Source organism: Varanus komodoensis, unplaced genomic scaffold (assembly GCF_004798865.1).
Source record: "Varanus komodoensis strain SLA01 unplaced genomic scaffold, ASM479886v1 scaffold2, whole genome shotgun sequence".
Taxonomy (NCBI): Eukaryota; Metazoa; Chordata; class Lepidosauria; order Squamata; family Varanidae; genus Varanus; species Varanus komodoensis.
The window spans coordinates 28,366,325-28,390,892 of NW_025335568.1; the positions used below are offsets into that span (position 1 = coordinate 28,366,325).

The window sequence follows — 24,568 nt, forward strand, 5'->3', positions numbered from 1 at the left end:
ATTTGTGACATTTCTTTGTTATCTTCCCATATTTTTCCTGTTTTTCAGCAGGGCAGCAATTCTCTATTGTGCTTTTTAAAAAAAGGTTCAGTGCCTCTAGCTGAGTCCTGATTTTGTTCAATTTAGTTCCGTTTTGAATATCCAGACATGCCTTTGGATTTTCTGTTGGCCTGGCCCAACTTGGGAAAACCAAAACAGCAAGACATTCTGAAGATCTGTCATTTCCTTTTCTCTCTAAGAGGATCTGTCCTTATGTTCTACATGAATAAGTTTTCTAAACCAAAGGAATAAGGAATTTAATGATTAGTTTTTCTGTAATCTGCTGTGAAATGCAGAATATTTTTAAAAGCAGTCTTCATAAAATAGGCTTGAGAAAGTACTGAGGCTTATCATAAATATATTTCCTTTCCTTTATTAGGGAATCCAGGTAACAGCCACAACACCATCAATGAGAGCTGTACGATTTGAAACAGGATTAATAGAATTAGAGCTCTCGAATAGAATACAAACCAAAGCAATGCCTGGTAGTACCAGCTACCTGAAACTCTTTGGTAAATGCCAAGTGGACTTAAATCTGGCATTAGGACAAATTGTTAAACATCAGGTGAGTTCCTTTAATTACCATTTTACACCCTGCTGATGACATCTGTTTTTCAAAATGAGTTAAAGAAGGAAATTTTAAATACAGCTTTGTAAAACTTTTAAGTTGGATTCATAGTTTCCCTTCTATGAACAAAAGGATTCAGAGAGGCTTGTGTGAATGAAAATGAATGTGGGCTTAGGTGATTTTCTTTTACCTTTCTTGTGTGCTGTTCAGAGGAACCCCAATTCTCTGGAGTAGAAGTGTGTAGAGGACTAAATGGCAAACTATGAACCCTCTGTTCCGTGAGATGAACTCAACTGACAGATTTGTGGATCTGAATTAATGCTTTTGCAATTAAGTTTCCCTTGTAATATTAATGTGTTCTTTTGCTCTACTATATCCTAGCGTTTGATATGTTTCGAATTCTTTAAGGTTTATGAAGAAGCTGGATCAGACTTCCATCAAGTTGCTTACTTTAAAACCAGAATTGGATTAAGAAATGCCCTTAGGGAAGAAATCAGTGGTTCATCAGATCGAGAAGCTGTGCTCATTACTTTGAATAGACCAATTGTTTTTGCTCAACCTGTGGCCTTTGATAGAGGTACTAATTGACTTGTGTCTACTTTTGTTTTATCAATATACAAGTATACATTTAATGGATATTCAGGTATTAATATGTTTAAACATATTAATTTGAATTAAAAGGCCAGTTGCAGGAATTTTGCAGGTTTGGTTTCTTCTATTTTGTATTCTGAATAGTAGAGTATGACTGAAAGAGATGCATGTTCTTAACTTTTCAGTGGTTGTGTTCACATGCCATGGTAAACTACCCCATGAAGAAACTAGCCAGTGTAGTTCATTCTCGTCATAGCGTGTCTTCCCCTCCTTTCCCATTGTGGTCCTTGTCTCCTTCACAGCAGTGTTGTCTTGTCTTCTCCCTTTTGTTTATCATTGGATCCTTTTTTCAGAGCCTCAGAAAACTGGAGTCATTGGAATGTGGTGGGGAGGGGGTTGGCCTGAGAAAACAGTAAATTGTGTTCATGATTTGTTTATTATTACTTGGTTAGTCTTCCATAAGAGCTCTCTTACAGCTATCAAATATGTGTTACTTTTCCTAGTCAATTTTCTTGTCCTTTTCAGCTGTCAAAGGTATTGTACCTGGAATAGATAATATACACAGACATTGACAAGAGGAAATAGCATATAGGCTAATTTATGTACAGTTGCTAGGAAACAATTGCTGAGTTTTCAATTGAAAAGCACCAAAATGGGAAGAAAGACATAAAAAGGTGCACCAAAGGTGCACCAAAATGTGCGTGGGACAATATTCCCCATACTGCAATGCAATTCTCTCAGTTTTAAGTGTTGAACTGACATTTCTCAGCGTCCTCCAACATTTCACCATTTATCTGAGTCATCAGCTACTCCAGAAACGGATATTTGTTCCTTGCAGTTTTGCAGCTCATTTTCAGAGCAGTTGTTGTGATTCCCTGATAATTCTTAAAACAAAACAGAACAAAACAACCAAAGAAGACAGTTGAATGGAAATGAATGGAGTATTGTGGAGTCAGGACTGCTGCTTGTGCCCCAATTGCTCCATTTCATTCTGCTACCTATGAGAGTGGTTTACCAAAAACTAACTAAATAAATAAAATGTTGAGAATATTTGCATAGTTTTGGGGACTCAAAAATGTATGTAGTTGTAATATCTGGGAAGTAAATGAGGGGAAATTTGTTCCAAGGCCAGGGCTGTCAAAGAAGGGAAAACTCTCATACTGTGGTAATGGAGCAGTTACTGTAGGTATGCAAATTTACCTTCCATTTACTTCCCAACACTTAAATTGATGTATAGTTCTGCATATTTTTAGAACTGTCAGCAGGCTGCAGTAACTGTGATAATAAATACTCCAGTGGAACTGTGAGAAGTAGGGAATTAATATCTTAAATTTCTGAAGTAGCTGGAAAATTGAAGTTATGAGGAACATGCCAGAAAAGGCAGGTCAGCAGTTAAAATGGAGGGAATTGCATTGCAAAGAGAAAGGTATTATTCCTGCCACATTTTGATACAGCTTATTTTGTCACGTTTTCCTTTTACTCGTGCTTTAAACTTGATAACTTTGCAACTTCAGCATTTGTAAACCTCCCAGAGAACCTTCAGGTTATGGGGTGGCATAGAAGTGGAACGAAATAAAATAAATCATAAAAATGAAATTGAACTCAGACATTTGTGCACAAATTAGTCCATCTGCAGTCTTGTTTTGCCAGTTTCCATTTATATTATCTACTCTACTTTGCTGCTCCTTTAAGACAACTGATGGAGGCAAGGAAATTGAGCAGCCAAGAATATATACACAGTATGGCTGTAACAGCACACTTGTGAAATACTGACACCATCATTATCATCTATAAATATATTTGTAGTTTTCTGCAGTTGTTTTTTTAAGGGTGGCAAACCATTAACAGCAAATTGACATGAGTCAGACTGAGAAGTGACCCCATAAGTTTCATAGTTAAGTGGGAAGTAGAACCTGGATATCCTGAGTTCCAATGTTCTAGCCACAACACCACATTCGCTTTCTAGCCAGTCCCCACAACCCATGATGAAATTGCTGTCCCTGGTTTGGATAACACCCATCATGGATTGAACCCCTAGAACAAGCATAGTTTGTTAGTTTTCAGTTACAGTGTCAGTTGCAAGCCCAGTCACTAACTGGGCTTGCAACTATAAATTACATCTATGTCTGAACTCAAGCTGACTTGCTGTAGTATTTCATTCTAACATAATAGAAACTTATTTTACTTTGCAAAGCTGTGCTTTTCTGGCTGAACTACAAGGCTGCTTATGACAACTGGAATGAACAGAGAATGGCCTTGAATAAAGATGTACATATGGCTACAAAAGAAATAGTTGATATGTTACCTGGAATCCAGCAGACATCTGCTCAAGCTTTTGGGACACTCTTCCTCCAGCTAACAGTTAATGATTTAGGAATTTGCCTGCCTATCACAAACACACCACAGGTATTAAAGAAAATAAGAATTGTTGAAAAAAATTGGAATAATACTATTTTTTAAATTAGAGTGCTAGTTTGTTTGCTTAACAGAAGGTATTCATGTTGCAGTAGTGCTATACTGTAAGAACTGGCCACTTTTTAAAACTAAAGTTTACTGTGTACTTGGAACACTGTAAAGAGTTTTATTTTGGGGGAAAATGGGATTTAGCAATACTGGATATCTTTTGTTAAAACTGCAAAATGTTTTCTTTTGTTTATTGGCATTGGTATTTCACAAATTAAATGTTTATAGAGCTAAAGGTATTTTCTTAATATTATTTCAAGCATCTGAAACATATTGAAATTGATCGACTTGGTAACCTGTATCTTTATTATTGGCGTGAAAATCTGAAGGTATTATTAACCTAAAATTTAAAAAATGGGATTTTGTGCTGTGCTGCAGTCTCTAGATAGATGCTATCTTCTTAAAAATGCTGTTTAATGATGAGCAAATGTTTTGTAATCTTACATTATGCCATATTTGGGTGGCATTAAGCATTAAGAACTAGCATTAAGAACTAGTGCCATTTATATTAAAATCTATAAAGGTAAACAGGAAAGATTTAAAATAGTTTAGGCCATGCAAATCCATAAAAAAGGGTCACTACATGGTCTTAAAAGAGGTTATAGGTAGCCAGTTGTTGACTGAAAACTATTCATTGCAGTGTAATGTTTGTTAAGCCACCCTCCACCTGTGTGTGTGTGTGTGTGTGTGAGAGAGAGAGAGAGAGAGGGGGGGGGGGGGGGACCAAGACTTTGTTACAGGAATTGTTTTTCTTGTTCATAGACTAACCACACCACTGATCTGGACACTGGCTCTGCTCTAGTCTTGACTATTGAAAGTACCTTAATTACTGCCTGCTCTTCAGAGTCTCTGGTCAGCAAAGGTCATTTTAAAAACTTCTGTATCCGTTTTGCTGATGGCTTTGAAACAAGCTGGGATGACTGGAAGCCAGAAGTACGAGGTGATCTAGTCATGAATGCCTGTAAGCATTTCCTTTTTGACTTGGCCAGTATTAATTCTGAAATTTCCTGAAGTTGCATAAAGAGAAAAAATTGTACTTGGATTTTACATTAGGGTCATATTCCATTTCCTATACTCAAAGTATTTAAAGTCTTACAGGTTAAATGAATATCCAAATAGAAAAATATAGAATTGGGAATTCAAAATTAATATAAAAATGTATATACTAATTCATGATAATTTTTTTTCTAAAGCATGAAAAGGAAGCATGTTCAGAACAGTAATTATTAAATATTTGCACAAGTTTCATGATTAAAAGCTTTGATGTTATGGTAAATCCACCACATTTTCGCCCTTTAGGTGTAGTTCCTGATGGCACCTATGAGGTGTGTTCAAGGACAACAGGACAAGCAGCTGCAGGTAAGATTTATTTAAAATATGCAGCTATGCTGATAGATAAATAAATAAATGTCAGAAACTATGTATTTATTTATTATTGAAATTTATAGTTAGATTCCACCTTTCTCCCATTGTGGAACTCAGAGTGACTACATGTGGTTGCCTGTGACCTCCCCTCCAAGTTCAGCCCAGCTCCACTCTTGCTTAGGTTCAACATGCTGGATGTTTATTTGTCTCCAGCCCATATCCTCTTTCAAAGCAACTTTAGTGCCTCTGTGTTCTTGCCATCCCATTCCATTCTTTAATTTAAAAATACACTCCGCAATTAATTTTAGCCTGATCATTTCTGTCTTAGTCTATAATTTATTTATTATTTGTTATCTCAGTATATTTCAGCATCTGGTCATTCCCTAGGTTAGTATGAGGAAGGCATCCCACAATGGGTCAACTCTTCCTGTCCCACAGGGAAAAAAGCAAGGAGCATGCAATAGCTTTTCAAATACTCTGTTGGTCCCAGGTTCTTTCTTTGTAGTTCATCCTTGCTTTTTCCCCAAGAAAGAGCTTTTTCTCATCTCTACTCTTTTAAAAAGCTACTTACATCATTATTATCATTTTTCAAACTATGCAAATGTTTATTTTCTTACTTGTAACTTTCCTAACTTCTTCCTTTCCTAACACAGAAACTGTGACTACATAGCTTCTGTTTCTTCTGCTAGTCCTTTTTCACCCAAAATGAGTGTACTGGTGAAGGAATCAAGTGCCAAGGTTGTAACCAAACACAAAGGGGTTACTCATGAATGCTCATACAGACAAAATCCAAAAGCTAAGAGCATGAGTGAGGTCTGGGTTTTGACAAGCAACAGCTGAGATGATCAGCTCCAAGACAATCAATAACCCTTCTTTGGATGGGAAGCTGAACTAAATCTACCACCACTTCTTGTCATACTTACTTCTAGTCTCCAAAAATATCTACATGAGACCACTTGGACAGTTTTTCCAGATGGTGCAGAAGAATAAAGATCAATGCCCAAACAGTAGGCATCAAAGAACTTCTCTTCCTCCAGGCAGAAGTCAGCTTGGGCCTAAAATGTGACACCTGCCATCTCTTCAGCTCTATCAAAACCATTGCCTTCTGTTAAGCACTCACTTTGACCTTAAAAGATTCCACTGGGGTACTCTTCTGATAAGCCCTCCCATGATTCACAAATTCCCATCATGGACTCTTTATGTGGTCTTCTCAGTATTAACAAAAGCCCCTATTTAATTACCTAAACCTATACCATTTAGAATACTATCTCAATCAGTCTTAGTTGTGGTAGGCATTACTTCCACATACAGGATATCAAAAATATCAACCCTTTCAGTAAATAAAGGGCTCATCAACTTTGAAAAAGACCCAGAGAATTTCATGATAGATCTGCCATTCATTCCACAATTTGTACCTTGTTTCACCTTGATCCTACCCTCCTTCAATCTCAATCCTTCTTACTTGCAAGAAAGAGACTGACACAAATTCAGTACATGCAGGACAGTAAAAATAAACATATTGGGTTCTTTTGTCAATCTAATTTTTATTCATATCCTTCCATTCAACAGCTATGGGCAAAAAATATCCAGATCCACATTATCTGGACAGTTAAAAGCATGCATAGTCCTGGCACATTGGGCATCACACTGGCATAAGCCTTTCCGTTATACTTTAAGTACCAGTGTATTCTTGGCTGAAGTATACAAGACAGAAACTTGGAAATAGCCAAGTATTTTCACTAGACTTTATAAAATTGGTGCATTATATAATAGGCATCTTTGCAGATCCCTCCATTCATAGGAGGGTAATTTAGAAGATGTACCATCACAATTTGATGTTGTTCATTCACAAAGTCATGCCCAACTCTTTGTGCTCTCAGGGACAACATTCTTCCACGTTCTCCTATCTTCCAGCATCCCCCAGAGTCTACCCAACCCCACACCCACCCAGCCATCTCAACCTCTGCCATCCCCTTCTCCTTTTATCTTCAATCATCCCCAGCATCAGGGTCTTTTCCAATGAGTCCTACCTTCTCATTAGGTGGCCAAAGTATTTGAGCTTCAGTTTCAGTATCTGTCCTTCTAAAGAGTTGCCAGGGTTGATTTCCTTTAAGATTGACTGATTTTATCTCTTTGCAGTCCAAGGGACTCTCAAGAGTTTTCTCCAACACCACAATTCAAAAACATCAGTTCTTCAGCACTCAGCCTTCCTTATGGTGCAACTCTCACAGCCATACATTACAACTGGAAAAATCATAGCTTTGACTATACAAACTTTTGTCAGCAAAATGATGTCTCTACTTTTTAGTGTGCTGTCTAGATTTGCCATAGCTTTCCTCTCAAGGAACAAGTGTCTTTTAATTTCTTGGCTGCAGTCACTGTCTGCAGTGATCTTGGAACCCAAGAAAATAAAATCCGTCACATTTCTTTCCCATTTATTTGCCAGGAACTGATAGGACCAGATGCCATGATTTTAATTTTCTTAATGTGGATTTTTAAGCCAACGTTTGCACTCTCCTCTTTCACCCTCATCAAGAGACTCTTTAGTTCCTCTTTACTTTCTGCCATCACAATAGACTCATTTAATTCATAAATCTTCATACACAGTTGGTAGTTAGCTTATTGTATTGTGAGATGCCTTCCTTATACCAGTCTGAAGAACAGAACATTAATATTTATCAAGAAAGTTGGTGTATGGAAGGCATCCCAACAGCACCCTTATTTTTCACCAATCCTATGCATATACAGTTCTGCAGCAGTTACCCTCTTTGCCCTTAAACTGGTTCTTATTTTATGGGGATGTACTTAGTTAATCTTTCAGAAGTCATAACTTTCTTCACATTAATTTGCATGATCTTGTGGTCTAAAGACTCCACCTCGGAGAGTTCCTTCTATTGTGTTTCTGGGATTTCATTGTAAATGGAAATAGCAAGGTGGAGCCTGGAACCAATAGAGTACTCAAAAATCTTTTACGTGGCTCCTGCTTTTTTCTGGACAATAGGAAGAATTAACCCATTGTGGGATTTCTTCCACACACCAACCTAGAAGGAACCTTCTTGGTAAGTATCAATGTTCTGTTTTAGTCAACCAATAGGAATGTGAAATTTTTGGAGACTAGAAGTAAGTATGACAAGAAGTGGTAGTAAATTTAGTTAAGTTTCCCATCCAAAGAAGGGTATTAGATCAAATATGCTTTCAGGGGCATTATCTATTTTTTCCTTGCCCTTATAACACAACCATGATTCTGTTACAGTGCAACTGAAAAAGAGTAAATTAAGTTAATGTCGAAATCCTTTATTCCTTTAAAGCAAAATGGTGAAGCATTGCCCCACTTTTTGTATTGAAACAGAAAGTAACAGCGCTGGAACATGGACTCTTAATGTGCTGTGGAAAATGTGTGGCATTGATGTACACATGGATCCTAATATTGGAAAAAGACTGAATGCTCTAGGAAATACCCTCACAACATTGACGGGAGAAGAAGATTTAGATGACATCGCTGACCTTAACTCTGTTAACATAGCTGATCTTTCTGATGAGGATGAAGTTGATACTATGTCTCCTACTGTTAGTGTGGTTAGTGAACTGATCACTATATCCTAATGCATTTCTAATATATTAAGCAACATAGCAGCTTGGCATTGTGCATTTTTGTGCAGATATAGGGACTTGGTCTTGCTTTCTTTGCAATATGTGTTAAAAGAGAGCAACATTAACCAAAAACTAGTGCCAAATGTACTGCCAATCAATGGACCCTGATGGGACTTTGTTATGTACAAGAATGAGAAGTCCAGGATCAGTGAAGAATGGGAAGAATTCAGGTCTCAGTGATAACGTAAAGTTGTTGAGGATAGGTATCAGCATGCATATTTAGACAATTCATGAGAACAGGCTCATGAAAAAGTTTGAAGGGAAAGTACAGTCAGAGAGTCTGCAGAAAGATTAGAGATCAGATAGTAAACAAGAATGAAACATCAACACTTCCTGAACTATTAATCTTGTATTTATTATCATTTAGAAATCAGATGGTGGTCCACTATGTGGAGATGTACACAAACTCACTTTTGGGCAGCGGATTGTAAATCACCTGCTGGGCTTGAGCCCCAAAAGCCATCGTTACTCTGTTCCTGTAGAATATCTGTCGGGATCAGCATCAAGTGATACTTCTTATTCTAACAATTCACACTTAAAAGCGGGCAGGTCTTGCTCATGGGGACATGTATGTAGCATATAAATAGCATCTCTTTGCACAAATGGTGGAATTAGTGGGTGACTGGTAAATCAAGAATCGGTTGGCTTATTTTTGAACTGATTTTGCATGCTATTTTGATTATTACAAAATCTTTTCTATATACTTCTTAAACATTGTTGCTCTTAGGAAACAATTCAATAAAATCATTTTTTGCTTTTAAATAGGAGAATGCTGACTATAGGAGGCCAGGGACATCTAATAACCAGACTGGAGAACAAAGAGGAAGAAAGTATGTGAAACGCTTAGTGGACATAAGGGAGCTGAATGAACAAGCCAAAGTAATTGATGATCTAAAGTAAGTGTGTGTGTATGTGAATGTGTGCTTCTTTTCTGAACAACTTTGTCTAGATGTAGTAATTATCTCATTTGTCCTCTTGATTTCCTTTTGTTTCAACTGACAGTTAATCACATTGTGGATAAAACTGGCAAAATCATTGGTCACTCTGGTTACCTTCAGGAAATCATAAGGTTTTCTTTGCTCTTAACCCACAGATTTACCATCCCATCTGCCTACACATACTTATATTAATCATTTGCATCAATTTCTTTAGGAACCCCCCCCCAGTACTTTTCTGCTGCAAAAAGCTTCCTCATCTGGCTTCTTGAAAGACATGTTTTATTTCCACTATCTACTAGGAACTTTGTCAGTTTATTTCCTGAGCAAAAAAAAAAAAAGGTGCTTATCTTAAATAGAAGTGTAACTGCCAGTTAATAAGTTTAAAATGAGGCCAGGTAAGGGGGCTGCCTTCAGAAGCTAGATGTTTTTTATCCAAAGCTTATATTTGATATTTATTTCATTTTATTTTACCTTAACACTAAGGAGTTCATGGTGGTATACATGGCTATTCCACTTTTATTTTAACTACAATTATTTGTAGCAAAGAAGGAGTGAATGTCTTGGGGGATTTGAATCAGTCTCCTCAGTCTAGTACAACCGACATGATCACTATATTCCACATTTGTTCAGAGCTTTCATTGCTTAATGTTCTCCTCAGGAAACTGGGTGCAAGCGAAGGAACCATAAATCAAGAAATTCAACGTTATCAACAACTGGAATCAGTAGCTGTCAATGATATTCGCCGAGATGTTCGTAAAAAACTGCGTAGATCAAGCATGAGGGTGAGTAGTTTATTAAGGCTCCTTTTCAGACTTTTTAACATTGCTATGTTCCTATCTGTTCTTTTTCACATTATTTTAAAAAGACTGAATATGGTATAGCTATGGCAAGCAATGTTCAAAGTCATACCACAGAATTTTCTGAAGAATTGGTGGGCTATGTAGCAGCAAACTGCTGTGGAAATGCTGAATTGTTTTTCAGTAGGTGGCTTCAAATATTTCAATAATCAAAACATTGTGCACCTGTCAGAGTAAATAACTTTTGAAAAAGATGAATCTGCTTGTACAAGTTCCCACCACCCAATTTAAGGAGACTCTACAGTCCCCAGTAGTTTTCCACGACACAATCTACACCCTGTAGGAGCAGGGTGGTGACTCTCCACAGATGTTTTATAGAAGCTGCGGTAGATTGAAAGAGCAGAGAGAACAGAATGACTGGTTGCATCTGTGATCTTCTTGAATCCAACATAGTGCTTAGCTGGAATCTCCTAAACTTACAAATCTTATGTTATTCCCTGACTTAGGATGTTACCCAGACAGTCTTGTACATTTAGATCTGAACAGAACTTAAAGACACATAGCTTTTTCTAGATTATACCATCATTTTACAATTTTTTTGCCTGTGTGCATGCTTGAGAGAGCGAGAGAGGTGGTTGAAGGTACACAAGGGTCTTGCTGAGATTGAACATGGAAATAATAATGTGTGTGTTCTAGGCAGCATCACTGAAGGACAAATGGGGCCTAGGTTACAAACCTAGTTATAATCGATCAAAAAGTATTACAGCTTCTGGGAGACCACCTCTAAAAAGAATGGACAGAACAAGGTAATATAACTTGAATAATGCTTATATTGTATAAGGCCAAAGATTTTGTCACATTTTTAAAAATAGAAGTTTGATTCTGTATAGCTACTTAATCTATGCCGCCACTGATGAAGTGGGGTCAGATTTTGTCCACATTCCAGATTGGACCTCTTCTACTGTGAACACCTTGGGAGTTCAGTTGCACTAAGCCACATTGTGAATAAGCCATGGTGATTTTGTTATTTTCCAAACAACCAGTGGTGCATCCAATAGACAGTTGGGCAAACCATGGGATGTTCACCCCCTCTTCCTTCCCTGATCTTCTTGTGGGTCGCTGACATGACACTGTGGCAGGACCTAATCTTAACCCTTACCCACTGTAGTCATGAACTGATTCTGGCTCACTTTTTTGTGCTTTTTTAAGTAAGATACACCCCCTCCCAATAGTCCTCAGGCTGATGCACTTTTTGTACTTTTTCTTGAAACTTTAGCTGCTTGGGAAAGTGCAAAAGCGCATCCCACCCACTTTTCAGGGGAAGAAGTTTTTTGATGGGTAGCTGGATCCCCTTTAAAGTTGTTAACAATGTTATTGAATTTCAGTTTCCCTGAAAACAGCTTAATGATGCATGGTACAAACCTTCAAAAATTAATCCATTTTATACTTCCTGAAGATATTGCGGCATAATGTCCATTGGAGCTGTCACTTTAGGGAGAGCCCAGAAAAAGGAAACCAAGTAAAGCAGGTTTAAGTTTAACATCAAGATTCAGGACTTAGTGCAAAACAGACGGGATGTCTTTGACTCAGAGAACATCAGGGTGCTCATTTGAGACCACAGCTCTTTGCTCCATCATCATGCCAATACATGGAAGGAGCAACCAAGACAGGGAAGTTAAATTTAACATCAGGAGCAAATGAAAAACAGAGGGTTTGGTGGTGTCTCTTTTGACTCACAGAACAACAACACTAAAGCACTCATTGTTTGCACCCATGGCCCCAGGCCACCAGTTTTAAAACAGCCATAAACAAACATATCTACCTACTTGCTGCTGTTGCTTCCCTCTGGTGTTTGAATTCCAGACCACTGTACATTTGAAGGCAGAATGAGCTATTGTATATATCACAAACAATAACCACTAATTAGAATCTTTCAGAGGAAAACTTGAGAGGCCTGGAGGAGGCCTGGAGGAGGAGTCATGCAGAAAGTGCATGACTACACATGGCTTAAATTAGTAAATGTAAGAGTGACAAGGGGCTTGTGTGATGATGGGGAAAGCTAAAAATTAGCAGGGCACTGCCCTGCCTGTCCTAAACTAGAGCTATCTCTGTTTAAGTTGCTATGATTTCCTGCCAAGTTGTCTCCAACTTAATGTGACCATATGAATGAGTGAGTGTTCTCCAAAGTAACCTGTCTTTGACAAACCTATTCAACTCTTGTAAAGTCAAGGTTGTGGATTCCTTTATGGAACTGATCAATTTCATATCTGGTCTTCCTCCTCTTCTTCCTTCAGCTCTTCCTAGATTTTTGTCTTCTGAACCTGTAACTGTAAATTGGGAAGAAGCACTAGAACAATGGAGTACCCATCAACAGTTCTAGTTTTAGTAGATGTATGGCATGGATAACAAGTTCCATATTATTAGATGTAGTTGCCACATTTAAAGTGTTTTGAGTACTCAAGTATGATAATTATTTTTCCCTTTCTTAATTTGATCATAGTACACGGCTTGGAGATAGTGAAGAACTTCCAGAAATACGTGTAGATGGAGCATCTCCTGGACCCAGAGTAACTTTCAGCATACAGGACACGGTAAGAAATTGCCTGGGTAATGTACTACAGTTCATAATGGACTGTGATGAAATACATATTTAGGAATAGGAGATGGATACATGTGGATTTAAAACATCTGGCAAATCAGTTATTTACTTTTGTACAATATTACAAGTGATAAGAAATCTAAAAAAGTTTAGATTTAATATTGCACATTTTAAATTACCTTCACTAGTCCTGTCCAGTAACTGTATTGTGGAAAAATATACATATTTTGAACATGCATATGCTATGTTTTGTGGAAAGAATATTACATACATGCACATGATATCCATATTATTTGTTCAATGTTGTCTATTTCTTTGATGTTTTAGTATGTTAAATATAACCAATTTTGTGTTCACTAATGAAATTTGATTTTATGTTATCTTTCTCTTTTAAATGTGCCAATATTATACATATATTTATTTATTTATTTATTTTCCATTTTAATTAAGTTGAATAAAACAGTTTTGGGGATTGCACAACAATCCAGCTGTCCAGGGGAAGGGTATTTTCAGGTATTTGTAAAATTAACAAATATGCTAACTAACTGCATGAAAAATCAGCTTTATTGTTAATCTCTGGCAGCTAAGCAGAATGTATCATAATGCTTATGATGAACAATATGTGCAGTCCAGTATTTCCCTTTTTTTTTGGAAATTTTTATTCATTGTGCCTTTTTCTGGAGCTTGTTCTCCAAAGAGACCAAGTAGATGGCAAGATGTCTTTTTAATATTTTTGGAGGGTAAAACTTTAAAGGCAGAAACAACTTATCCCTAAAATAGAGGCAAATGGCAAAGGAATGCATTAGAGGCCTGATGCTAATTTGTATATTATTGACATGATAAATAGTAGAGGACTTCAAAGCCACATCCAGTACTGATCACAGTTGCTCAGGAAGAGTCGTGAGCCCCTCATCTCCAGGCTAGGGTGTTACTATTCCCTAATCTCTAGAGATTAGGTCTTGTTTCAGTGGGAGCTAGAGGAAGGCTTGGTTTGACATCTGGAATAGCTGGGTGAACCACTTGTGTGAAGTTTGTGCGGCTGACAATGTCAACCAAGCATGGTACTGACAACATGGGTCACTGTAAAGATGATGTCCTTGTTAACACATGAATTTCAGATCTTTTATTTTCCCAATATTTTAATAATTGGTTTAATCCTTGATTTTATTATCCTTTATTGGATGCAGTGTGTTTTGTGTTGTTTGTTGTATATGTTGCTTTGTTTTTGTTTTTGTTTTTTGTAACCATCCAGAGACTTTTTAGTATTGGTATATAAAAACTTTAAATAAATTAAATAATAAGTCTGGATGTCTACATGGATCACAGGAACAGATAGGATGCCTCCCTATTTATTGATATAGAAAACCACTGTGGTATTTTATTTGGAGATCTGTACATGGTGATGAGAGGATCATTTGGAAAGCTGCAAGAGCTTTCTCCACTGCAAGTGTTTCCAGAACATTTGTATGCTTGCAGGCTTTACACTTGTTCCATATTTTTTGAATCTTTAGAGTCCTGCAGTGGGCTCTTCATCTGAAAGAGAATCTTTAAATGTAAATGCTGACTCAGAGTGTGTATCCAAATGGAGTCCTCTTGGTGAGCTTGTAGAAATCTTGACTTGTCCAGACATATTTTGGTATTTGGAGTTGGGTTCATCAAGTGTCATCCATGGGATAATATGTATGGATAAATCGTAGCTGGAGAGGATGCATCTTGAGCCTGGCCAATTCTACTACTGTGGACCATTGCTGTCATGTGACCAAGGAGCCACTGGATGTGGAAGGCAGTGATGACAGAGTAAGGGGAGACATGAATTAGGTGTTTAAAATAATGCATGCTGTGGAGAAATTAGAGGAGGAGATATTTTTCTCCTTCTCACATAACACTTGAACACAGGGTCATCCTATGAAACTAATTGGTGGGAGGTTTAGGACAGTTAAAGGGAAGTTCTTCTTCAGACAGTGTATAATTAAAACTATGGAATTCACTGCTACAGGAAGTGGTGATGGCTAAGTGTTTCCTCGTTTATCAGAAGTGAAATGCCTACACACACCAGCTGCTGAAGAGCCTGGGCAAAAGGAGGTCTTACACCCATCCTGCTTGAGGGATCACAACTGGTTTGCCACCTTGGAGTACTAGACTAGATGAACCTTTAGTCTGATCCGGCGTAGCTTTTCTTATGTTCTTAACCACACTCCTTATAGTACCAAGAGGCTGCAGGGTGTTGAACCCAATCAGACATTGCTATTCTGCAATAGATAGGACGCAGACATCTATTGTTATTGTTTCGCATGTGGGAAGGAAGAGAGATAATCTTCTGTTAACCAAAAGGGTTGAGAAAAGGGGCCAGTCCAAGGAGATAACTCACCATTGGCACCTGTCAGCTTTGAAGAACCTGTGTTCTTGGAAGTGATTCTGTGAAAATGGAATTTAGGCCCAAGTGCTGGAACAGGAAGGTCATGTCTTTTTCCTGCACCCTATGTATATTATCCAGCCACTTCAACATCAGTTGCATGGAGATGGCACCTTCAGTGTAGCAGCATAGACAGGAATGGTATATCTACTGGCACTGAGTCCTCTGTGTGACATACATAAAAATGCATCCCTCTCCATATGCTGCTTGGTAGAGTTAGAACAAACCCTTGGCAAATCTGGCCCCTAATATCTGTGAACTTCTTGTGTTCAGCCCAGTCTTGCAACAAAGCTGAGCTGAGCTAAGTCCATGCACATTTGCAGAATGAAGATGTGTGAATGGCAACCTGTTCCTTGTCATGTGCAGAGGTAGCTACTCCATGTGGTGTGGAAGAGGAACACTGCTTGTGCAGCATGTGGGTGTCAATTCCTAGCAGGCACCTAGCAAACCCTGGCCACACTGTCCAGGAGCTCAGTCTCGGGGTCACTTCAAAGCAGACTGAAGTCTGTGGAGCCAAAGTTCGGGAATCTGACTGATTCCCACACCCGAACAGATTCCTCCTGCATTCCTACTGCTGGGTATGAAAGAGACTGGGCCATTCACAGAACTTGTCCTCAGAGGCAAGATCTTGCGTTTGCATAATTGCATTTGGAGAAGAGAGAGATGGGGCCACCAATGAGCAGAAGGCTGAGTCAGAAGCCTAGTTTTCAGCCTCTGAGGCAGCAAACAGTGGTTGTGGTCTGGAGTGTATAGAGGCAGGAGATGGTGATCAGCACAGTTGCATCGCAAAGGGAGAAGCATGTTCCAGACGTCCCTGAAGGTCCATAGGTCAAGAAGTTGGTACTTGTGCTCTTGGGGGCAGAGGTGGAGGCATTCAGAATGAAGGGTCTGCGAAAGCGTGCTCCTATTTTCCAAGATGGGACTTGGTATGGAACTCCCCTTGGTACTGAGGATCATAGTAGGCATCTGGCTTTTTAGGATACCCCAAGGATATATGCCAAATATCCTTGGTACAAAGGTGGGATGGACCATTCTGACCACCCAGAGTGCACACAGATGAGGCAGACAGAAACTTGTAATGGGTTCAGCTAAAGTTTGGATAGCTTTGATTCAAAGTACAAGTGATAGCTTTGGCAGAGGAAAGCAGTAAACAACTTTCAATGCCTATGGCACTAGTTTGTATTCATATTCAGAATATACAAATTAGTATTCAGAAAATTTCACATTTTGTCAAAAGTAGTAAAATCCGTTCCAGTCCAGATTTGTTTGGTTCAAAATTGCTGAAACCAAACTCCTTAGAACAGAATACATATCATTAACTTTTATATAGAAGATAAAAACAGGTATGCCAAAGATGGTGTAGCTTTTCATCTGATTTTAGACCTTAATGGTTTTATACAGCATATTTGAAGGCATATCTACTAAGAAAATGTAGTACATTCTGTATCAGCATTTTGCATGCACTTCTATTACTATTTACTAAAAATTCTGTTCATTTTTTAAATTTATAGATAGATTGGGGTTTCTTGCTGTTCTATATATTTGCTTTAACATTTAATTAAATTGTTATAACAGCATGCATTTCAATTTAAGCTTGGTCTGGGCTATATAACTTGTACACTTTTCTTTCTAAGCTACTTGTCTAAGCTTATTCAATCACCTATATGTAAAACATGTTTCATGGCTTAATTTCCTTATACCAGAACTTTGTCTGTTCAAAGGATGAACTATTACGTTGACTATTAACTGATCACCAGCCCACCCCTTCGCAGAGATAGTAGCTGTAACTTAAATATCTTTTTTGTCTCTCTATAATCAGTTTCCAGAGGAGACAGAATTGGATCTTTTGTCAGTAACCATTGATGGTCCATCCCATTACTCATCCACTAGTGAAGGATCATGCTCAGTATTCAATTCACCCAAAACTCCAGCTGTCTTCTCACCAAGCATTCCCTTCCAGCCTGAAGAAGGAAGACGAGATGACAGCTTGTCTTCAACAAGTGAGGATTCTGAAAAGGAGGAAGATCATGAAAGAGAGAGGCCTTATTTTTACAGGAAAACACAGTGAGCACATTCTAAATAATGAATTATTCATTAGAATAAATGTTATAGTCGTTAACTAAAAATGCAGGATATACCAAAACAAGTCAATCATTTTGTATAAAATTACAAAAATTATACTGATCAGGTGAAGAAGAAAAATAGGTAACGGTAACGGTTGTTGGAGTACACATACCATTTAGCTCATATTGCCTACACTGTGATTACAGAAGTAATTAAAATGTATTAGGATTTTATCTACCTTAAATTACATACCTGTTGCAAATTTTTAAAAAAGTTTGCTGAGGTGATTGGACATTTTGGCAGAAATGGCTAATACTTACAGGAAGGGCCAAATCTGTATGGTTGAGCACATACTTTGCATACATAAAGTCCAAGTTCAATCCCTGACATCTCCAAGTAGAGCTGGAAAACACACCTGTCTGAAATCACTGGCAATATAGACACTATTGAGCTAGATGGACTAACTGTTTGATTTGATAGGTGGTAGTTACCTATGTCCCTGATTTGGTTTAAATGTTAAGCACTCTGAATCTAAGTATTCAGCAGCATAACTTTGATGAGTAACTTTTTTCAGCAGCATAATGAATTGAGTGTGCTACATGAACCCTGTTTTCATTTTCATTTCCATTTGCTTCTTCCTGTTCTGAAACTGGAGTAATTGTAATAGTTAGTGGTTTGCCAGTTACCTATGGGCTTAGACTCTAGGAAATGTACTAAAACATTTTATTGTTCTCGGACTTATGTGAACCCTAACCCTAATGAAAGTTGCCTTATGGTCCTTTAAAGTGTTTGGTACACTCAGGCTAAATATAAACAATGGTGGAGAATTGTGATTTTATCTTGCAATGTCTTTTACTTTCACTGAAAACTGTGGGAGATGCCATGTCCCTCCGCAGCTGCTGTTACCCATGGAATGGAAAATATAAGAACTCGTACCCAGAAGTTTTTTGTGGATGATAATAATAGCTTCAGAGTATAGTTGAGTTTGTTTTTTTGTTTTTTTTGGGCGGGTGAGAGAAATTACATGGGGGCAGAATTAATCTCTCTACTTCCAATGCTGCACCCACATCCAAATCAGAGGATCTCACATCACATTATGGTTAGTTTGGCTATTATTCTCATGTGTTGCATAGCAAAACATTAACTTAAACATATATATGAAATCATCTCCAACAAATCAGGTAAGCTTATTTTGTCAAATATTGCATAAGACTTGTTTGCTTTCTATAGGGCCATTTCTCGTAAGAAAGCAACAGGTTTTGCTGCTGTCCACCAACTGTTTACTGAACGGTGGCCAACATCTCCAGCCAGCAGAAGTATAGGTGGAACAACTACAGAGAGAAATATTGACTTTGAACTTGATGTCAGAGTTGAAATTGACAGTGGGAAGTGTGTACTTCATCCAACAACGCTTCAACAGGAACATGATGACATAAGCTTAAGGAGGTAAAATTCCTTCCAGAAACAATATGTTTGCTAAACTATATTGAGAACAACAGCATGGTTACAGTGCAGAACTTTAAAGATGCAATTCAAACAAAGACATTTGCATCATGTTAATGCTATCTGCTATAGAGAAGTTCATAGTGATTTCTATGCACCATGTAGAAAAAAGTGGACAATTTTATTTTAAGGCAGCAGTCTAAGGTAGCTGTTTGTGTCCCCATGACACAACACTGAAGAACTTTTTTTTCTTCTTTATATGGTGCAAACTGTATCACAAAATTTCTTTAAAGACCTCCTCTGAATTGTGAATGGCATGAACATAAACAAGATGGGGCATTGGCTCTTTTCCCATAGTGATAGCAAATACCTTTTCCCAGAAATTTTGCAGAGTTATACTGTTTGAATGCCATTTATGTCAACTCAACTGTAGCAATCTATCTGCAGACTTAGAACAGTAGACATTATTTTATTACTGACAAGCTTTAAATTAAGCTTAAGGTTAAATCAAGGCATTTAGATTATGCATCCAATATTATTGTGTGTGCAAGTGTGTGAATGGATGGAAGTCTAAATAAGATACTACAGGACACAATATATTAAAAGGCAGAAATATTAAGCTTTATGCATTTAGATTCTGCAACTGATATCCAGTACTTTCATAAACCAAAGTAAAGAGGCATTTTCTGTTTGTTCCCCCTGCATTTCCCCACATAACTTTTAATGCTGTTTCGTAAGGCCCCCAGTTGTATGGAAAAATTGTGAGGCTGAAGAGAAATGAGATTGAGACCACCCCTTTCTGTGTGGAACCCTGCTTATGAAAGTCTGAATCCAATGGATAGTTTGGGTTCAGTTGTTTTTAACAGTGCCCAAATAGCATAATGTTACATTTTGTTCCTGTTGAGTAATTGTCATGCAGTATTATTTATTCTTTAGGAGCTATGATCGTAGTTCCAGAAGTTTAGATCAAGAGTCTCCTTCAAAAAAGAAGAAATTTCAAACTAACTATGCTTCAACTACTCACTTACTAGCTGGAAAGAAAGTGCCATCATCATTGCAGACAAAGTCTAGTGACATGGAAACAACAGTGTTTTACATTCCTGGTGTAGATGTAAAGGTAACAAAAAGAAGTTAGACAAATGCTAGTCTCTCACGTGAAACAAATATGATCAAATAGAACTGTAGCTTTCTGTCACTTAACTGATTTTCTCATTTGGTGCATCCATCACAGTATAAATGTCGACCATTTGCCTTCTGAACCACACAGGCTCATGAAACACACAAAACATCTTCATCTACAAATCTAATATTCAAAGTTTCCAGCACTACAGAATGCAAAATACTGCCAGTATGGGAAATCTCTTTGTTTTGGATGTTTTTTCTAAAAAAAGTGCCATCTTAACTAAAAAAAATGCCCAATAACAGTTAAAAATTGAATAAAGCATAATCATAAAACTGGCACACCATATACAATAATTAAATGCAACCCCCTAAAAACCCAACATGGGAAGTACTAAAGGTAGCTCCAGCAAAATGACAGCTAAAGTATCTTCAGATGTAATTAATTATGCTAGTGCATTGCAGCAATATTGAACTTAATTGTTATTATTATAAAACTTTGTCTGAAGTAAGGTCTCCCATTTTCAATATACATATGCTAGGAAGCTCTTCTGTCAAGATATAAGAGGAACTATAAATGCAGCTAGTGAGACAATGCTTATATGTGTAGTTGGTAATGGTGGTACATTGACAGTTTCGCCTCATTTCAGCTTCATTACAATTCTAAGATGTTGAAGACTGAATCACCAAATGCATCTCGAGGATCATCACTTCCAAGGACACTTTCTAAGGAATCCAAATTATATGGTATGAAAGATACAGCCACACTTTCTGGCCACAGCAAGGCTAAAACTTTACTTCCTCCCCAACCACCACCAATCCCATCAGGTAGATATTTCTCATTCATTCTGTACCATTTGATCCAATTCTCCCTGTCATGTGCTCAGATCTATTCTTCTTTGTAGTTTAAGTATCCAGTCTGATATGGTCACAAACATCTAACACTCATTATATGTCAATTCTAAGTGCTACTAATGCTTGCTGTATAGAAACTTTCTTACACCCCTGTATGTATCAGTCACACATTAAGATCTTGGCTGAACCCACATTCCTGATAAATGTTCTTGCTATATAACATTTATTTTATCCAGTAAAACTATTTTTCCAATTCTTTGGTCCTTATATAGGGTTTACTGCACTGACTCTGCAATCAGACATAATGTGACTTATATCAAGTGTTAAAAAGATGACATTATCTGTCATATATTATATTCAGTGTTGTGGAAATTATGAAACTTTTACTGTGTCACTTAATCACCATGGGCATTTTGCTTTTCATACAATGGAAACAGCAAATGTTTTACCCAGGAGGTACTACTATTGCTTGTGGAAAGTTTGGGGTACAAGTATTCAGAATAAGTAATTTTACTTAGTCATCATTATAGAAAAATAGAGCCAAACATAAATCCTTAATTTCACAACTGTCTCTAGATGCAGCACAGTTTTCCACACAGTTTGCAGCACAGACATCATTGTAAGACTATTCTATTCTGTTTTAGTTTTGATCATCTTTAAGGGTACCAATTTAATTTGATACCAAAAAAGGAGGGTAGCAGACAAATTAGACCAGGGTTAGGTAACTTGACAACATGGATTGTTAACATTGTGGCTCGGTTCACACATCACAACAAGCCACGGTGATTTATGAGCCATGGTAGGGTCACTGTGGTTTACCATGACAGCAGAACTCAGTGCAGGCTATCCAGTATGGGGGTTTTTCCAACAAGCCGGGCCGCATCAAGTATTCCACCACCGCGGTGGTGGTGGGCCGCTCATCCCATGGCCGGCCCGGGCGCCGCCAGCACTTTGAAGGCCGCAGGGCCCCTCCCCTGTGCCCCGCCCGTCCCGGCAATGGGCCCACGAGCTGCGAGTTTGAGACCCCTGATTTAAAACAAAATTGGCAGATTCAATTGTCCTGTCAACATAGCATTGCCTGATCAATTTCTTTTTTAAATGTTTCAAGGAAATTGATACAAAGGGTAATAGGTATACAGTTGCAAAGGAACAGGGGAGAAATAGTAAGAAAAGTGAGGAACTCAATAGCTCAATTCAGGAACACTGAAAATTGTGTGTGGGGCAGAGGAAAGCTCATGGAGTAAGTATACTGGTTGTGTGTGGTTGTGAGGGTTCTTTTTCTTACTATTATTTCTTTCCCATTCTTTCTCAATTCTGGACAAACAAGCCTATATAGAGCCTAGTCTTGTCAAGTTCCTTGTATGCTACAAACTCCAGTCCCTTTAATTACATTGCCAAGGGAAAAACAAACCAAGTCTCAACCTGGCCAATCATTTTTCAGGCATCACATGGATAGATGGGTGAACAGCTGACCTAGTGTGACTTATCAGGCTTAGTTTATAGATTCCATATGCTTTACTATGCCTCATGAACAGCCACAGAATAGAACTGGACAAGAGTCTAGAGCTACTAGATTTAGTTTTGAAATCTAGGTCACATATCTGCTTTCCTGCGTGGTAAGAGAACTCACTATTGGGTGCCTCTGTAACAACAAACAAGAAAGAAACGCCACAGTAACTGTCAAATGTTCCAATTTACCATATTTTTAAAAAGCAAGAAAATCTGATTTACTTACTTATTTATATTTTAATCATCATCAAGTTTTGTTCAAGTCAGTTAGAAATCATGGGAAAACTGACAGAAATCATGAATTTAAATTTCCTCTTTTTCTTGGTGATTTCAGTAAACTTATCTATTGCATTGGCTATTGTAATCTAAGTGATATAAGAGATTCAGTGAATGGGACTGAATGTGACTTAAATAAACTTGTGTTCTATTTTAAAGGAGAAGTGATATTCCATTAAAGCGTTTTTTCTAAATCTTTCAGCCAAAGGAAAGGGAAGTGGCGGTGTAAAAACAGCAAAACTATATGCTTGGGTAGCGCTCCAGTCTTTGCCAGAAGAAATGGTGATTAGTCCCTGCTTGTTAGACTTCCTAGAGAAGGCCCTTGAAACAATTCCTATTACTCCAATAGAAAGAAATTATGCAGGTATATTCAGGTTTTTACTCTTTTAAAATTCTGTTTTAAACTTTGTAGGGGTTTATATTATGTGTTTTATTTTAGGGGTTTTATTTTTGCAAACTGTTCAGAGAGCTTGGCTGTTGGGCAGGAGGTAAATGTAATAAATGATACATTACAGATTAATTTGCTGTACTACAGCTTTTATTTTCTTATGTAAAAGTTTATCTTCCTGTTTTAATACTTTCCTTGTTTTTTTTTAAAGCTGTCAGTTCACAGGATGAGGATATTGGCCAGTTTGATATGCAGGATCCCTTAGAAGAATCCACAGCTTCATTAGTATCTTCATCAACATCAGCATACTCTTCTTTCCCTGTTGATGTGGTAGTTTATGTAAGAGTTCAGGTGAGGATGAATGCCAACATAAGTTTATCTGAGGGTCATTCATAACCTATTGAAATCAAGTGGCAAAATCAATGAGGGTTGTTGTCATAACTAGTTGTTCAAGCTTATTAAATTAAAATTAAACCCTTACATTTTCTCACCACATATCTTCCCTTCATCCTTGCAGGAAAAGTGCAGTTCATTTTAATTTTTAAAAAGTACATGCATGCATATTTGCTTGTTTTACCCTGCTGTTAAATCCTATGAATTGTTAAACTGAATTAATTGTATATTTCTGATGTTATATTAAAGGTTGTTGTATCCTACCCTACTTTCACAAAGCTTAAAGCAGACTTTCACCTCACAGTAATCCAGTGAAAGCATGATTGGCTGAGCTGTGTTGATTTGCTCAGGCTTTATAGCCAACCTTGAACCTGTTTTTCATATCCAGACCCAACACTAGCCACCTATTTCCTGTGTATTTTTTTTTTCTTTTGGTCTACTCTTGATGCTTAAGCAATTGAATATGTTAAACACAATTCTTTAATTGGTTGCACTGAAAGTATTTCTTTAAATGCTGCATTAAAATGGCCTAAGCAGTAGGAAGTAATTTTAATCTTTGCTATCAGTCCTTGCAGTCTTGACAAGATGCATTAGGAATTTGGGCAAAGTATGCAGGAAACTGCGTAACCTTTAAATGGCAATCATTTTTAACCTGCTTGTTTCATTTTTTCAGCTCATGCCCTAATAAACCAAAATTAATTCAAATTTACTAGACATTTGATATTTACTAGTTCTCAGATCACGATTTTATATGTGTCCTAAAAAATAGTTTCTCTTTTCTTCAGCCTTCACAGATCAAGTTCAGCTGCTTACCTGTATCACGGGTAGAATGCATGTTGAAACTTCCCTCCCTTGACCTTGTATTTTCTTCTAATCGTGGGGAATTAGAAACTTTAGGTACATCCTGCCTTACCGAAAGTTCTTTACAGTGTGGATCAAAGATGCCTGTTAAAACTGTCTCACCAGGTATAATTTAATTTTTTAAATGCTATTAAATTTTAATTAATTCATTGGCCTTGATAGTTGAAAAGTTATTAGATAACAGGTATAAATTGCAGTTTAATGCTATGAGAGTGATGTGCTCCTACTTCATCTTT

General features: G+C 37.5%; 1 protein-coding gene across 7 annotated transcripts in view; it reads left to right on the forward strand.

Moving 5' to 3' along the window:
* The window catches only part of KIAA1109 (KIAA1109 ortholog), a 109,488-nt gene extending 85,014 nt beyond the window's left edge, over positions 1–24,474 (forward strand). For 4 of the 7 annotated variants that reach the window (XM_044429283.1, XM_044429284.1, XM_044429287.1 and 1 more), the window contains 18 exons: positions 419–604; positions 1,016–1,184; positions 3,393–3,604; positions 4,424–4,622; positions 4,961–5,020; positions 8,376–8,602; positions 9,443–9,573; positions 10,274–10,397; positions 11,109–11,218; positions 12,913–13,003; positions 13,462–13,524; positions 17,244–17,488; positions 18,719–18,934; positions 19,868–20,048; positions 20,701–20,878; positions 22,893–23,054; positions 23,290–23,429; positions 24,257–24,474. In XM_044429283.1, coding sequence (XP_044285218.1) covers positions 419–604; positions 1,016–1,184; positions 3,393–3,604; positions 4,424–4,622; positions 4,961–5,020; positions 8,376–8,602; positions 9,443–9,573; positions 10,274–10,397; positions 11,109–11,218; positions 12,913–13,003; positions 13,462–13,524; positions 17,244–17,488; positions 18,719–18,934; positions 19,868–20,048; positions 20,701–20,878; positions 22,893–23,054; positions 23,290–23,429; positions 24,257–24,448 — 2,886 coding nt within the window. In that variant the 3' untranslated portion in view covers positions 24,449–24,474. The remainder of the gene's footprint in view (positions 1–418; positions 605–1,015; positions 1,185–3,392; positions 3,605–4,423; positions 4,623–4,960; positions 5,021–8,375; positions 8,603–9,442; positions 9,574–10,273; positions 10,398–11,108; positions 11,219–12,912; positions 13,004–13,461; positions 13,525–17,243; positions 17,489–18,718; positions 18,935–19,867; positions 20,049–20,700; positions 20,879–22,892; positions 23,055–23,289; positions 23,430–24,256) is intronic. The other 3 variants (XM_044429288.1, XM_044429286.1, XM_044429289.1) reach the window with 3 other exon arrangements.
* The last annotated feature ends 94 nt before the right edge of the window (positions 24,475–24,568 follow it).